Here is a 16526-nt window from a genome sequence, read left to right as displayed (position 1 = left end):
TTTTAATTTTTAATTTTTTTTTGCTATTGAGTTTTAGATATCAATTCCTTATCAGGCAAATAGTTTGTAAGCATTTCCTCCCATTTTGTAGGTTGCCTTTTCATTATGTTGATTGTTTCCCTTGCTGTGCAAAAGCTGTTTTACTTGATATAATCTCATTTTTTAAAAAATTTTGTTGCCTGTGCTTTTTGTATCATAGCCAAGAAATCATTGCTATGGCCAATGTCAAGAAACTTTTTCCCTATGTTTTATTCTAGAAGTTTTATGGTTTGAGGTCTTAAGTTATTTAATCCATTTTTACTTGATAGTGTTTGGTTGATGGTTTTGTTGATCCATTTGTTTACTTTGTAAGATAAGGGTCAAATTTTATTCTTTTGTATATGTACATCCACTTTTTCCAGCACTATTTATTGAAGAAACCATCCTTTTCTCTTGACACTCTTGTCAAAGATCAGTTGACCGTATGTGTGTGGGCTTATTTCTGAGCTCTCTGTTTTGTTCTATTGGCCTATACATCTGCTTTTATGCCAGTAACATTGTTTACATTAAAAAGTTTACTTTAAAAAGTTAACATTATTTACTTTTTTGATTATTTTAGCTTTGTAATGGATTTTGAAATTAGGAAATGTGGTGCTTCCAGTTTATTCTTTTGCTTGAAATTGTTTTGATTATTTGAAGCTTTTTGTGGTTCCAGATGAATTTTAGGATTGCATTTTCTATTACTTTAAAAAAATGCCATTGGGATTTTGATAGAGATTGCGTTAAATGTGTAGATCACTTTAAGTAGTATGGACATTTTGACTATAATAATTATTGTAATTCATGAACATGGGATTTTTTTATTTATTTGTTGTCTGCTTTAATTTCTTCAGTGTTTTATACTTTTCAGTGTACACATTTTTTGCCTTCTTGGTTAAGTATATTTCTAAGTACTGCATTATTTTTGATGCTATTATAGATGGGATTGTTTTCTCAACTTCCTTTCCAAATAATTCATTGTCAGTATACAGATATATTAATGACTTTTTAAAATTATACTTTAACTTCTGGGATACATGTGCAGAACATGCACTTTTGTTACGTAGGTATACACCTGCCATGGTGGTTTGTTGCACCCGTCAACCCATCACCTACATTAGGTATCTCTCCTAATGTTATCTCTCCCCTATCCCCACAGCCCCCGACAGGCCCCAGTATATGATATTCCCCTCCCTGTGTCCATGTGTTCTCGTTGTTCAACTCCCATTTACGAGTGAGAACATGCGGTGTTTGGTTTTCTGATCTTGTGACAGTTTGTATGTGATTTTTTTTCTGCAACTTTACTGAATTTGTTTATTCTAACAGTTCTTTTTTGTAGAGTATTTAGGGTTTTCTACATATTAAGATCATGTAATCTGCAAACAGAGATAATTTTACTTGTTCTTTCCTGATTTGCATGGCTTATATTTCTTTTCTTTTTCTTCTTATCTATTTTATTTTATTTTATTTTTTTGTCTACTTACCTTGGCTAGGACTTCCAGTACTATGTTGAATAGAAGTGGTAAGAGTGGGCATCCTTGTCTTATGCTGTATCTTAGAGAGACACTTAGTTTTTCACCACTGAATATGATGTCATATTATGAATATGATGCCTTTATTATGTTGAGATAATTTCATTCTATTCCTAATATTTTGAATGTTTTTATCATGAAACATTACTTAGTTTTGTCAAGTGTTTTTCTGCATCTATGGAAATGATCTTGTGATTTTTATCCTTCATTCTATTAATGTGGTGTATCATAACAACTGACTTGCTTATATTCAAGCATCCTTGGATCCTGGGGATCAATCTCATTTGGTGATGGTGTATGATTTTTTAATACGCTGTTGAATTCAGTTTGCTAGTATTTTGTTGAAGATTTTTGTATCCATGTTTATCTGGGCTTATCGTTTTCTTTTCTGGCAGTATCTTTTGTCTGGCTTTGGTATCAGAGTGATGCTGGCCTCATAGAATAAGTTTGGAAGTGTTCCCTCTTCTGGGTTTTTTGTTTTGTTTTGTTTTGTTTTTTGGTAGCATTTAAAGAGAATTGGCATTAATTCTCCTTTAAATGTTTGGTGGAATTCACTTCTTTAAATGTTTGTTGGAATTCACTTTTGAAGCCATTTCTTTGTTGGGAGGTTTTTGAATACAGATTGAGTCTCCTTATTTGTTATCGGTCAGCTTTATTTTATTCTTTTGATGGTGTCATGTTTCCCTGATTCTTCATGATCCCTGTAGCCTTACGTTGGTATCTGCACCTTTGGAGAAACAGTGACCTCTTCCACTATTTACAGATTGACTTCAGCAGGAAAAGCCCTGCATCACTCACCCCAGCTAGAAATTTTGTGTGGGCCAGCTGTTAGGGCCTGTGGGCAGGCGTGATGCCAGGGTCCACAGGCAGGATAGATTGTGGTTTTATTTCATTAAGAAAAACTAAAACATCTTATAAGGCAATGATTCTTAATTGTTAGCACACATACACAAAAAATTACCTGAGAGCTGTTAAAATGCAGATTTCCATACCCCAATCTCCAGTGATACTGAGTCTTAAGTTTGGGAAGAGGGAAAGGAATGTGCATGTTTAACCAGCCACCATGGTTATTTTACAATAGGGAACCATGAGCCAGACTTTGAGAAACACTGCTGTGGTGAATCTTCATCCAGACTGGCCTGTAAACCTTTAAACTTAGGATATATTTTACAAAAATAGTCTATAAGACAGTTTGTTCACACTTGTTTTTACCAAGGAAGAAATGACTTTTTTAAAAGAGTTATGAAGTACCTACTGTGAAACTGCCACTGTAACTGTACATATGTGACTTTATTTAAGCCTTATAAAACCTATGAAATTAACATAGAATAAAGTACTTTGCATAAAATCATATATTGTGACTCTGCCCCTAATGAAATGGGCAGTCTTATCCTCAATCACTGATAGGAACATAATTCTCAAAGTCGTTTATTAAACTGATGAGCGTCAAACACCTAATTAACTAGTGAGAATCAGGATTCAAACCTCTGAGCTTCAGATCCTTAATCCAATGCACTTAACTGATTCTACATCTCTGGGAAATCTGTGAAAAGCAACCAGCCCATAAAAATTAAAATATGCAGTTTCTACATTAACTATTACAACACTGTCAAATTCTAAGAGTCATGTCATAGACATTTTTATATCATAATAATTAACTCAACATAAAGTAGATGAAAATAACAGTGAATTTCTCATATTCCAAATATTTCTTCCCATATTTTAATTGTGCATATTGATAAATGTATTTGCTACATCTGGATAAATAATAAACTGCACCTTCTTCTTTTTATCTCTCCTCTTCAAGCCTACCTTTAGATCTTCTTCTTACCTCACATGTTTTCACAAATAACATGAGAACGAGCCCAAGTTCTCAATCACACACAGTGCTCAACAGTATGTGTCCCTCCCTACTATATACACATTTTATGTGCCTAGAAAAGGTCTTGGCCTTCCCTCTGTGTGTCCTTCTCTCTCACTGGCAACTAAATGCTGTTACTTCTTGGGCCACCATCATTGGTCCTCTATTGAACTTTTTCTACAAATTTCTGTGACTTTTCCACTTCCAGGTTTAACTCTATGCTTGTGATTCCCAGCTCTGTATGTGAAAGGCAGTGCAGAATCGCAATTAAAAGCCCAACTTCTGACCTGGGTTCAAATTTCAACTCCTCCACTAGCTGTCTGATCTTAGTCAAGTTACTTAAACAAGCTTTCTATGGCTCAGTTTCCTCTCCTATAAAGTAGGAGTAATATAATAGTAGCATTTATTAGTGAATTGTAAGTAAGTTAATACAGATAGAGTCTTAGAACAGTGGCCAACACATTGTTAAGTATTAGTTGATATTATTATTATTGTTCCTCTCATTTTTATCACCTAAAACCCCATATTTCCAGTTGCCTTCTGTACATCTCTACAAGGTCAATGTCTAAAAATACCCACATCACCTCCACCCCACCCCAGGTGCCTCTTGTTTTGCATTTGCTGTCTCCATTGGCAGTACTGATCACCCCATTATAAAATCTTGTCATCCTAGGGTCCCTGTCTTTATAGAATCTGCTCAAGCACATCACACAAGAGGACATCAGGGCCTTGAGTCAATCTCCTAAACACTCCCTTTTCTGCCTCATTCCATTCTCACTGGCACTACTATAGTCTTCAGGGCCTCATCATTTCCCCATTTAAATTCTTGCCTCACTGATCTCTACCATGGTCTCCCACTTCACCCTTGATGTGGTTTGGCTGTGTTCCCACCCAAAATCTCATCTTGAATTATAATCCCTATAATCCCCATGTGTCAAGGGTGGGAGCAGGTGGAGGTAATTGGATCATGGAGGTAGTTTCCCCCATGTTATCCTCATGATAGTGAGTGAGTCTCCCAAGATCTGATGGTTTTATAAGCATCTGGCATTTCCCCTGCTTGCACTCACTCCATCCTGCCACCCTGTGAAGAAGATGCCTGCTTTTCCTTTGCCTTCCACCGTGATTGTAAGTTTCCTGGGGCCTCCCTAGCAATGCAGAACTATGAGTCAATTAAACCTCTTGCCTTTATAAATTACCAAGTCTCAGGTGTTTCTTCATAGCAGTGTGTGAACTGCTATGAAGCCCTGAAGACTAATACAGCCCTGAAGCCAGAGTATCTTTCCAAAATACAGATTTGACCATTTATTGCCAATGCTTCGTATGTTGTAGGCATTCCTTACTCCCTGTGCCATCATTTCCTAAATTGTGTCTCAGGACACCTTGTACTTGAGTTTTGTTGATGTCCCATGAGATGAGGTTGCTGACCCATTTGGGGAACACTGTATTCCTTGTAGTTCAGGATGATGCAGTGTTTGAGAGTGCAGTGTTCCTACACTTAACCTGTCCTGGGGCACTTTATTCCAGAATTCCTAATAATATCTTGCAGGAATTAATATTCCTTAGAATATAGTTTGTGAAAGGTTGACCCACAAGAAAAACTTTTTAGCATTACCTACAAGTCCCTTCACAGTATAATTGCTCTTGTCCCTATAACACTCTCCCCCACATCTTAAACTCTAGCTATTCCAAAGTTCTATTGGTTTCATAGTTTTTCCAGACCCTTGTGCCTTTTCACATTCTGCCCCCTATTTGAAGAGCCCTTTTTTGCTTTCTTCTTATAATTCAACTAGAAAAGTCTTGGTTTGCTCTCCTTTCTAGAAGACATCTTACCTCTTCCTAAGCAAATTTAGCCCCCTCCTTACCCCGTGCCCTCTGTGTCCACTTTCTCTGCCATTTCTTCATGGTTATGTGTGTGTCTCTGAATCTACTTTATCTATTATTCTTTGTACACTGATTTTCATATAATCCAGTAGATGAAAGTAAATCTGGAAAATGCTAAAGAAATGTGCTCTGGCATCAATACTCCAGTTCTTGTCTCTAACCTAGAACATGAAATATAAAGTACTTTGCATAAAATTATATACTGTGACTCTGCCCCTAATGAAAAAGGGCAATATTCATTTTTTAAAAACGATTGAAATTCACAGCCCATGAGGCAATGTAGAGGATGCAGCTCTGTGCCAGAAAGTATGCTCAATGCCAGGGATACAGTGCTAAGCAGAACAACAGAGTCCCTGCCCTCAGGGAGTTTGCTAACCCTTGGAGGAGACACACTAACAAACATAAAATGCAACCCATACAAATGTGTCATGTAGGATAAACTGTGATCGAGTAACTCGTTTAGTCAGGGAGGACAGGAAGAGATTTCCCAAGCAAGTGAAGCTTGAGCTGAGTTCCTAAGAATGAAAGAGTTAACCAGGAGAAGAGAGATGAAAGGACCATTTAAGTAAGAGAAACTGCAGAAACCAGGGCCTGGAGCAAGACGCTGCAGAAGTGAGCAGAAACTTGTAGGAAGTACTAAGGAGCTTAAAGTCTTTATCCCAAGAGCAATAGGAAGTCACTGAAAGGTTGGAGAGTGTGGGCAGGGAATTAATCAGATTTGCATTATAAGAAGATTCATCTGACTGCCTGTAGCAAACAGATTGGAGAGGGGATAGTCTAGAAGCTGTTACTTGGTTTCTGGGAACTAATCCAAAGACATTTCAGATGTACAATGAAAAGGGAAATAGTAAGGAGTACTCTTAAGTTTATGGCCTGAATGTTAGTATCATTCCCAGATGCAGGCTGTCCTGGAAGAGAAACAGATTTGGAGAGAAAGACCATGATGTCAGTATTGGACATGTTGAGATTGAGCTGCCTTTGAGACACCTGAGGGAGGAGATGTCAAGGAAGATATTAGCTATTTGGGTCTGGAGCTCAGAGGAGGGATATGGGGTCAAAGTATTGATGTGATTATAAGATTTCAACAATTGAAAACAATATTGTATCAGCAGCCACCATTCTCAGGCCAAAGTGCTGTAACTGGAACACCTATGGAAAAGAGAGAAAGTAACCTTAAAAGAAAGGGGAAGGCCCGGCTCGGTGGCTCACACCTGTAATCCCAGCACTTTGGGAGGCCGAGGCGGGTGGATCACGAGGTCAGGAGATAGAGACCATCCTGGCTAACACGGTGAAATCCCATCTCTACTAAAAATACAAAACATTAGCCGGGCGTGGTGGCGGGCACCTGCAGTCCCAGCTACCGGGAGGCTGAGGCAGGAGAATGGCGTGAACCCAGGAGGCGGAGCTTGCAGTGAGCCGAGATTGCACCACTGCACTCCAGCCTGGGCGACAGAGCGAGACTCCGTCTCAAAAAAAAAAAAAAAAGGAATAAACAAAAATTATTCTAGCCAGAAAGACTTCAATAATTTTTACCAAGGGAAAAAAAAATAGGAGCATTAAATCTTACCAAGGAAAGGGTACAAGAAATGTCGTATTTATTTCCACTTTATATTAAAATTAAAACAACCGAAGTGTGGGATCATCAGAAAAGTTGGATTCTAGTCCCATTTTCTTATGTTACCAGCTGGGTCTCCTCACATGACTTATTTTCCTCATCAAAAAAAGTGGGTATTGGGTTTTTTAAAAACCGACAGCCTTTTCTCAGTCTAGAACAAAAGTCCTACACACATATCTGCATGGAGCCTGCTGGTGGCCTGCATCTGTTGTCTCCAGGCTCTAGAAACTCATAGCACACGGAATGCTGGACGTTGGAAGAGTCCTGAGGTCATCTACTAGGGACTTTTCAAATATTTTTATAGTTTTAAGATATATTTTTATATGCTTTAAAAATGTTTATAAAATATATTAATGTCTCAAATATATATTAGCACTGCAAAATGTAACATCAATCAAAGCATTGATGTCAGTCTGATTAAGAAGGGAAAGGAGGCCTGGGGCCCTACCTGGGTGGCCTCATCTTTCAAGGCAGGACTAGTCACCAGTCCAGTCTCCCTGTTCACAGATGAGGAAACAGAGGCCCAAGGCCACACAATGGATGTCAGCAGAGCCAGGATTTGGCCCCTGTGGTCCCTAAGCCTGTGATCTCTCCACAACACCATGCAGAACTCAGCAAGACCAGAGAGGGAAAGAGTGGTAGCTTCACCCTCCAGTCCTCTTGTGTCCCTTTTATATCTGGGTTGTACCAGCCAGCCTGTGGGTCCCTCCATGCATACATTCTGTGAGACCAGCTTGTGGAGTCCAGCTAGAGTACCCAGGTGGGGCACCTCTAAGTCAGGTAGATGAAAATGGGATACATTCTATATAGCAATGAAAATGCCAAGGCTGGGTGCAGTGGCTCATGCCTGTAATCCCAGTACGTTGGGAGGCCGAGGTAGGCAGATCACTTGAGGTCAGGAGTTCGAGAGCAGCCTGGCCAACATGGCAAAACCGTGTGAGATAACTCAATTATTCAGGTGGGCCCAATGTAATCACAAGGTATTTAAAAGGGGAAGGAGGTGGCAAAAGAAAAGAGTCAGAGAAAAAGATGAGATGGCAAAAGCAGGGTTAGAGAGATGCTATGTTGCCAGTTTGAAGATGGAGGATGGAGACCGTGAACCATGAAATGCAGGCAAGAAGCTAGTAAAGTCAAGAAAACAAATTCTCCCCTAGAGCCTCCAGAAAGGAACTCAAACCTATTGACACTTTAATTTTAGCCCCATGAAGCCTTTGTTAGACTTCTGAACTACAGAACTATACCATAATAAACTTCTGTTGTTTTAAGCAAAAAAAAAAAAAAAAAAAAAAAAAAATTATCTGGGCATGGTTGTGCACGCCTATAATCTTAGCTACTCGGGAAGCTGAGGCACAAGAATCACTTGAACCCAGGAGGCAGAGATTGCAGTGAACTGAGATCACGCCGTTGTACTCCAGCCTGGGTGACAAAGTGAGACTGTCTAAAAAAAAAAAAAAAAAAAAGCCAAAAAAAAAAAAAAAAAAAAAAAAAAAACCACTGGGGGAAGGCTTAGAATATGGTTAACAGAGCCAAGAGTGAAAAAAATGACAACTCTCAGAAAGCACTGCTGAACAGGGCCTCCATCAATTCTGGATATGAATTAAAAGATCTTCGATATTATTCAACTTCCTAGGTTCTCAATTATTGCAAAAAAAAAAGGATTTAAGAAATAATATACACTTTTCCCCCAACTATATTGATACAGATATATGGGTATATATACATTCTCTCTCTCTCTCTCTCTCTCTCTCTCTCTCTCTCTCTCTCTCTCTCTCTCTCGTAACTTAGAATATTTTCCCCTGGACTTCTCTTAAGAATAGGGTAGATAGAAGATAAATCTGATCTGACTGCCTAAATTATGTAATTAAAGTTTCTTGTTAATTTAGCCTCGTGAAATTAATTTCATTAAATTTACTCAATTTGCTTATTTGGATCAAGGCCATATATTCAGAAGGCACCTGTTAAAATCCAAGTATGTGCCCAAAGGAATAGCATACAATGTTAGGAGCCTTTAGCAGAGAGAGAATGCAAAGTAAAATAGTTCACTTTATTTGTGGGGGAACAATGAAAAGGAACAGTGAGAGAAAACAGTGTGATGAATTCACCAACATCTGGTCTAAGTGTGCTGTTTTAGAAGTTGTCCTAGATACTTTGCAGAACAAGGTATGTTATGAATAAAGACATGCTGTCAAACACTCTCCCTCCCTCCTATAGTTGTGCAGGATCTGGTAAGACCTTTTAGGAGTCAGTTGGAACAAAGCTTCAAATAAGTAGTTTCACAGCTGGATTCACAGAAAGAGGATGGGAAAGAGACAATTGTATCATGTTATTATACATATATATATATTTTTTTTTTTGAGATGGAGTCTTGCACTGTTGCTCGGGCTGGAGTGCAGTGGCGCAATCTCGGCTCACTTCAACCTCCTCTCCCAGGTTCAAGCAATTCTCCTGCCTCAGCCTCCCAAGTAGCTGGGATTTCAGGTGCCTGCCATCAGGCCCGGGTAACTTTTTTTTTTTTTTTTTTTTTTTTAGTGGAGACGGGTGTCACTATGTTGGCCAGGCTGGTCTCGAATGCCTGACCTCGTGATTCACCCACCTTGGCCTCCCAAAGTGCTGGGATTACAGGTGTGAGCCACTGCACTTGGCCTCATATTATTTTATTCTTATATATTAACATTCTGATTTAGGGAAGACAACCTATTTTCTCCTAGTTCATGACATTCGGGTACTGTGTTCACATTTTTTTAAGAATATGTTATTAAAACATGTTTATTTTTAATTTTTTAAAGTTTTTTTTTATTATTATACTTTACGTTTTAGGGTACATGTGCACAATGTGCAGATTTGTTACATATGTATTCATGTGCCATGTTGATTTCCTGCACCCATTAACTCGTCATTTAGCATTAGGTATATCTCCTAATGCTGTCCCTCCCCCCTCCCCCAACCCCACAACAGTCCCCGGAGTGTGATGTTCCCCTTCCTGTGTCCATGAGTTCTCATTGTTCAATTCCCACCTATGAGTGAGAACATGCGGTGTTTGGTTTTTTGTCCTTGCGACAGTTTACTGAGAATGATGTTTTCCAGTTTCATCCATGTCCCTACAAAGGACATGAACTCATCATTTTTTATGGCTGCATAGTATTCCATGGTGTATATGTGCCACATTTTCTTAATCCAGTCTATCACTGTTGGACATTTGGGTTGGTTCCAACTCTTTGCTATTGTGAATAGTGCCACAATAAACATACATGTGCATGTGTCTTTATAGCAGCATGATTTATAGTCCTTTGGGTATATACCCAGTAATGGATTGCTGGGTCAAATGGTATTTCTAGTTCTAGATCCCTGAGGAATCGCCACACTGACTTCCACAATGGTTGAACTAGTTTACAGTCCCACCAACAGTGTTTTTTAATAGATTCAGGGAGTACATGTGCAGATTTTTAACAATACTAGTTAGTCCTGATCTTAACAACAACAAAAAGACAGCTAATAGATACCCCTCATCCCATCCGCTCCACAGAAAACACTTAGTTTTTCATTATCGGCCATACTAGGGATGGTTGTGTTTTCTGTGGAAGATTTTATAACGTGCAGTGTAAATGATGCAAATATTCCTTGTTTATTTCATGAAGTGTCACAGCTAAAAATGCAAGAACTGTGCATTTTGAACCCTAGCCGGAATCCTCCCGTCACTTAGAGTTTATGGTTCTACCTTCCATATGAATCTTATATGCTGTCAAAATCAACAAGAAATGTAAATGCACATGCCTTGAAGCACTCTTCGTGTTTCCTTCTACCAGTCACTTCTAAGAGTTTCATGAGACAAAGTCAGTAATTACCCAGACAGACTTTAGGTGTTAAATATTTTTCAAACAAGCCCAGTTAATGGCATCAGTAATAAAGAGCAGGGAAACAAAGAGATTATAGTGTTTCATTCCAACCCGATACCCTCAGGAGAACAGACAGCACAAGGCAAACCCATAAGTGTTTATATACTCCCTGAGCTGTACAGAGAAAGTTCACAGGAAGCAGTTAAAGATGCAGCAACTAAACCCAACATTTAACTGGGTTTCTTTGGAATCTTGCTGTTTTAAGCAATTAAAAGCCAGGTGGAAGGTATATCATTAATAGTCAATCTTAATGTTTATAATAGAGTTTGATTTTTAAGGTAGCTCTTCTACTAGGTGTGCCTCAACAAAAATCTTACAAAGAAAACCTTCCTGTAGGAACTGTACACCTCAGCTGGTTAATCCCACAGGTGCTGTCGCTGCTCACTGCCATGTAAGCACTTAGATTCCCTGCTCTACTGAGCCTCCCCAGGGACCTTTAGGGATAGGGAGGAACCTGAGGAAAGACTCTCCACTACTTTTGAAATGGAGACAAAGAATGCTGAGGCATGAATGCAGCAGACCACAGGTTCACACCTAGGACTAACTTGTATATAAGCCAATGCTGCTTCATGCTCTGAAGAAGATGAGCCAGACAGGCTGCCAGATGCCACAGTGGAGAAACTTCTGCCCTAAATACATTTGCCAGCAGCCTTCCCAGAGAGTCATTTTAGCCACTCCATCTCTGCTATCCTTTGGCTCAGCTCCTGTGTCACCTCATAAATGAAGCTGACCCCATATCCTGTAGTCACAGACATTACTTCCTTCTTCTGGTTTCAGCTCTACTGCGTGCTGTCTACACTGCCCATAACACTTCTGCCTTGTGTCATGTGCAGTTATGTTCATGTCTCTCTCTCCCACTAGTTTGTATTTCCCAAAGGGAAAAGTCTAAGACTATTGTGTTTTTGTATTTCTTATCCTAGGTACTCATTAATAATGAAAACAAAATGACACTTACTGAGCTCTTTTTTTTTTTTTTTTTTTGAGATGGAGTCTCACTATGTTGCCCAGGCTGGAATGCAGTGGTGCAATCTCGGCTCACTGCAAGCTCTGCCTCCCGGGTTCACACCATTCTCCTGCCTCAGTCTCCTGAGTAGCTGAGACTATAGGCACCCGCCACCACACCCAGCTAATTTTTTTTTTTTTATTTTTAGTAGAGATGGGCTTTCACTGTGTTAGCCAGGATGGTCTCGATCTCCTGATCTTGTGATCCACCCACCTCAGGCTCCCAAAGTGCTGAGATTTCAGCTGTGAGCCACCGCACCTGGCCAAGCTCTTTTTTTTTTTTTTTTTTTTAACTTGAGACAGGGTCTTCCTTTGTCATCCAGGCTGGAGTGGCACAATCATTGTTCAATGCAGCCTCGAACTCCTGAGCACAAGCAATCCTCCCACCTCAGCTTCCTGAGAAGCTACAGGCACACGCCACCATGCGCAGCCACTATTATTATTTTTTGTTCTAGAAACAAGATCTTGCTATGTTGTCCAGGCTGGTCTTGAACTCTTAGACTCAGGCAATACTCCTGCCTTGGCTTCCCAAAGTGCTGGGATTACAAGTGTGAGCCACCACACCTGAACCCTTGAGTACTCACATGCTGGGCACATTGCATACAGCATATCACTTAATTCTTAACAGTTCTGTAGCATGATGGGTAAAGAGCATGGGCTTTGGAGCAAGACCACCTGTGTTTAAAGCCTTCCTCTTTCTGCCATCTGCCAAATAACCTTGAAACAGGCGGAATCCCAGTGGTTTTCTGACTTATAGTCTCAGCTCTATTCTACCTCCATAGAAGCCCCATAGATTTAATTGAATTAGACCCATTAGCTTAAGGACCAAACTCATTCCTCTCTTTGTCACTAAGTAATTCTAAGGCAGCCCCATTAACTTGTGACTTAATGTATTCAGGTTTTTAGACACGGATGGTGATTTTGCTAATCATATGGATAATATTAATTCTTTACATTTCTTTAGTGTTTGGCCGTTTTCACAGTTCTTTCACATAAATTACCTCCACTGATCTTCAGACCACTCTTGTAAGTTGGGCAGGATAGCTGTCCTTTTCCCCACTTTACTGAGAAGTACAATGAAGAGAGAGAAGCAAAATGACTTCACATTTATCCCATAGCCAGACAGTGGCAGAGCTGCAACTTGAGCCAAGATGTAAATTCGTCGACAGGCTTCCTGCCTCTATCTTGCTTTATCCCTCAGCAACACACATGTGTGTATGTGTAGACTCACTAGCAGGCACCAAGAACCAGGTGCTGGGCTACAGCCTCCATAGTTCAAGCTGTCTAGTAACCATAGCAATTGCCGCTGTCCTTGTGGCAAATGAGATCACCCAGTACACACTTGCTTCAAGATTTGAGTTACAAGAGATGAGGCATTTTCCACAGAGGGCCATTAAGTTTGGAATTCCCTTTCCCTGGTCTGACATAACCCTAGAGTATTCGTCTTCTGGGTCCTTGCAAACCACATCAAGTTGAGTTAGCCAGTCATGATTGGTAAGAAATCCTAACAGGCAGGAAGAAAGTGCTAAATTAACTTCTACATGTGAGCAATTCACAATTTTGTGGGTGGATTTTTTTTCCCTAGGCATCCTTTAGGATAGCTATCCAGGCATACATTATTCTCATTCCTTAAAAATTGCACTTATAGTTCACAGTCAGTCTGCATGGTTTTGTTTCTGTGTTCTTACATCATGTCGCAAATGATGTGATGGAGAAACCTATAGGGAAGTTTTTGTTTCTTTTGCATAAACTATTTTGCAGTAATTGATCAGCCATAAAGAAAAGATTATCTCCTATGCACTCACAGCGAGTTCTCTAGTCACCAGAGACCAATAAGCTGTGTCCTTAGAACTATTATCACTTTGTTGAAGAAGCTGCTATGTGAACAAAAACCAGTCTTCGTTAATTTCCCTTCTCCTATTGAAAAAACCTTGTCAGCATTTTCCCTTTGGGAATCTATAATGTGTCAATAGTTCATATTATTTTAGTTCTAAGGAGGAGAGATGTAGGGCAGTATGTCCTTCTTAAGATCTCTTATTCATCGATCTTCATGCCAAATAAAGTAAAATGCATAGTGTATGTGTTTTTTTATTTCATAGAAATATAAATTTTTGGAATGTAAACCACTTTTGAGACTAATTTGAATTCCACATCCTCCCCCCTCACCCTAGTCCATTTAACTGACGGAGGAAGCCTGAGAAGTAAGGTGGTCAAACTGAGTTTGCATTCTACTGAGTGATGGAATTGGGATATACATTCTGAGTCCAGTGCTCTTTTCCAGTGTACTCTGCAGTGTGTATCTGTTTTCTCTCCATAACTGCTATGTAAGCTTTGGGAAGCAGGGATGATGCTTATATGTGCCAATTAGAACTGCCTGGTAAATGCTTGTTAACTAATGTCAGCCATTGTGTCATAGTTACAAGAGCTCATATGTTACAACACCTCCCTTTCATTATCTGTTGGTTTGTTTTTTTTGTTTGTTTTTTGTTTTGTTTTGTTTCTTTTTTGGGATGGAGTTTTGCTCTAGTCACCCAGGCTGGAGTGCAGTGGCATGATCTCAGCTCACCACAACTTCTGCCTCCCAGGCAATTCTCCTGCCTCAGCCTCCCGAGTAGCTAAGATTACAGACACGAGCCACCATGTCCTGCTGATTTTGTACTTTTAGTAGAGACGGGGTTTCTCCATGTTGGTCAGGCTGGTCTCGAACTCCTGACCTCAGGTGATCCACCCACCTCGGCCTCCCAAGGTGCTGGAATTACAGGCATGAGCCACCCTGCCTGGCCCTCCTGTGTAGATGTAGAAAAAGTTGAAGGATGGCAAGTAATATACAATAGAAAGGAATCTGATTAAGCTTGCCTGACATTGTTTCTTGACATCCACATTGAAGTTGAAAAATGTTTTAAGGAAAAACCTCATAGACCTAAGATTATTTATGAAATGGCTTCAGTGATCTCATATGTATAGTGACTAGATTCCTATGACACATTATTTTTTATTTTTTAAAAAATTGTGTACTATTGGCCAAGCACGGTGGCTCATGCCTGTATTCCCAGTACTTTGGGAGGCCGAGGCAGGTGGATCACAAGGTCAGGAGTTTGACACTAGCCTGGCCAATATGGTAAAACCTCGTCTCTACTAAAAATACAAAAATTAGCCAGGCGTGGTGGTGGATGCCTGTAGTTCCAGCTACTCAGGAGGCTGAGGCAGGAGAATAGCTCGAACTTGGGAGGTGGCGATTGCAGTAAGCCAAGATCATGCCACTGCAGTCCAGCCTGGGTGACAGAGCAAGCCTCCATCTCATTAAAAAAAATAAAATAAAAAATAAGGTGTATTATTTCCAGCCATGGGAAAGGAAAGGACGGTAGAGTTCATGTTCAGAATGAAAGAGTAAACATCACAAGTTAGTCTGACCTCAGCTGTCAGTTCATTCATTGTGAATTTTTGTGCCATGGAAGAAATTGATTCAGGAATTGTTTGCCCTGCTATTAGTTTGTATGTACAGTAACATTCTAAATACTCACTATAACTGTATTATAGTTTGTTTCAGTGTTGGAAGGCGTGTTGTCTAAGCTGTCAAGGTATGATGAAGGCACTTTCTTTTCATCCATTCTGTCATTCACTGTAAGTATTTGAATGAGTTATCTTCTGTGGTCTTTTATCTGTTGTCATAGTACTTATATGGCAGTTAAAAAAATAATTCTCATAATTATCTCTTTCTTTCACACTTAAGGTGAAAGCAGCTGCAAAATATGTTGATGTTCCAGTAAGTATTTTTTATCTGCTTTTTAAAGCTATATGGAATTCTTTAAAAAAAAATTACAGTTCATCATGGGTTTATTTCAAATCTTTAAACCAGTGCCATTCCTTAGGGAGTAGTTTATTTTCCTTAAGCAAGCACTAACCTTAATAACAAGGCATAGCAAGATTATTTCGTTGACTTTTTCTGTTGTAACTCAGAAACTCTTAAGGAGATCAGTTCATCATAAGAACATATCACCTGAATTGCAGAGGGAAGTTATAGCACTCTAGGATGGGTTAGAAAATGCCTCACACTATTTATAGAAAAACTGCTCGCTTTTCCTCCCCTTTATATGAAACGGGTTTCTTATAGAAGGTAAAATAATGATAAAGATGAACCAGTTAGTTTTCTAAATACACAAGTGTTATATAAATCAGTAGTCACTTATTTTAACATTTGTTGTTTCATAGAATTCTTGGGAAATAACTCATAAATTTGTTCCAAAATTTAGATTCCATGAGCAGAAATCATGAAACTGACTTAGCTACAATGAGAACATTCACATGGTAAACATAACCAACAAGTTGTGCGGCATTTTTAAGCTGATCATCATAGCAAATTAGTTTTTAATTTAAATTCTATTATCACATATATGATCAAGGCCTAAGGTGTTCTGTGTAATCATTTATTTTGGCATATATGTCAATTTTCAAAGAATTAGAATTAGAGCACAGTGAAAAATAAATTAAGATTTAAGACTAGATGGAATATAAATTTGCTCTTTGTATTTGAAGAACATTATATCTCTACATTACCATTAGAAATGGTAACAGTTTTGAGTGCTGACAAGCTTTATTTATCAGTTGTAGATAGCTCTTATTTTTAGGATGCACCACCACATTTTGTCTCTGGCTTTATTGCTGCTGTAGTTATAAATGAGTATTTTAAATGAGAAGGCCCTGGACTTTTCTACCTTTGCATGGGG

The 16526-nt window shown here is 39.2% G+C and overlaps 1 protein-coding gene across 9 annotated transcripts in view; it reads left to right on the top strand.

Annotated features, from left to right (window-relative positions):
• Window positions 1–16526, top strand: part of CADPS2 (calcium dependent secretion activator 2) — a 564312-nt gene that overhangs the window by 506177 nt on the left and 41609 nt on the right. For all 9 annotated transcript variants that reach the window (XM_030826808.1, XM_030826805.1, XM_030826801.1 and 6 more), the window contains 2 exons: window positions 15340–15423; window positions 15533–15565. In XM_030826808.1, the coding sequence (XP_030682668.1) occupies window positions 15340–15423; window positions 15533–15565 (117 nt within the window). The remainder of the gene's footprint in view (window positions 1–15339; window positions 15424–15532; window positions 15566–16526) is intronic.

Source organism: Nomascus leucogenys, chromosome 13 (assembly GCF_006542625.1).
Source record: "Nomascus leucogenys isolate Asia chromosome 13, Asia_NLE_v1, whole genome shotgun sequence".
NCBI lineage: Eukaryota > Metazoa > Chordata > Mammalia > Primates > Hylobatidae > Nomascus > Nomascus leucogenys.
The sequence above is the reverse complement of the archived record's forward strand: the minus strand, read 5'-3'. Positions and strand labels throughout refer to the sequence as shown.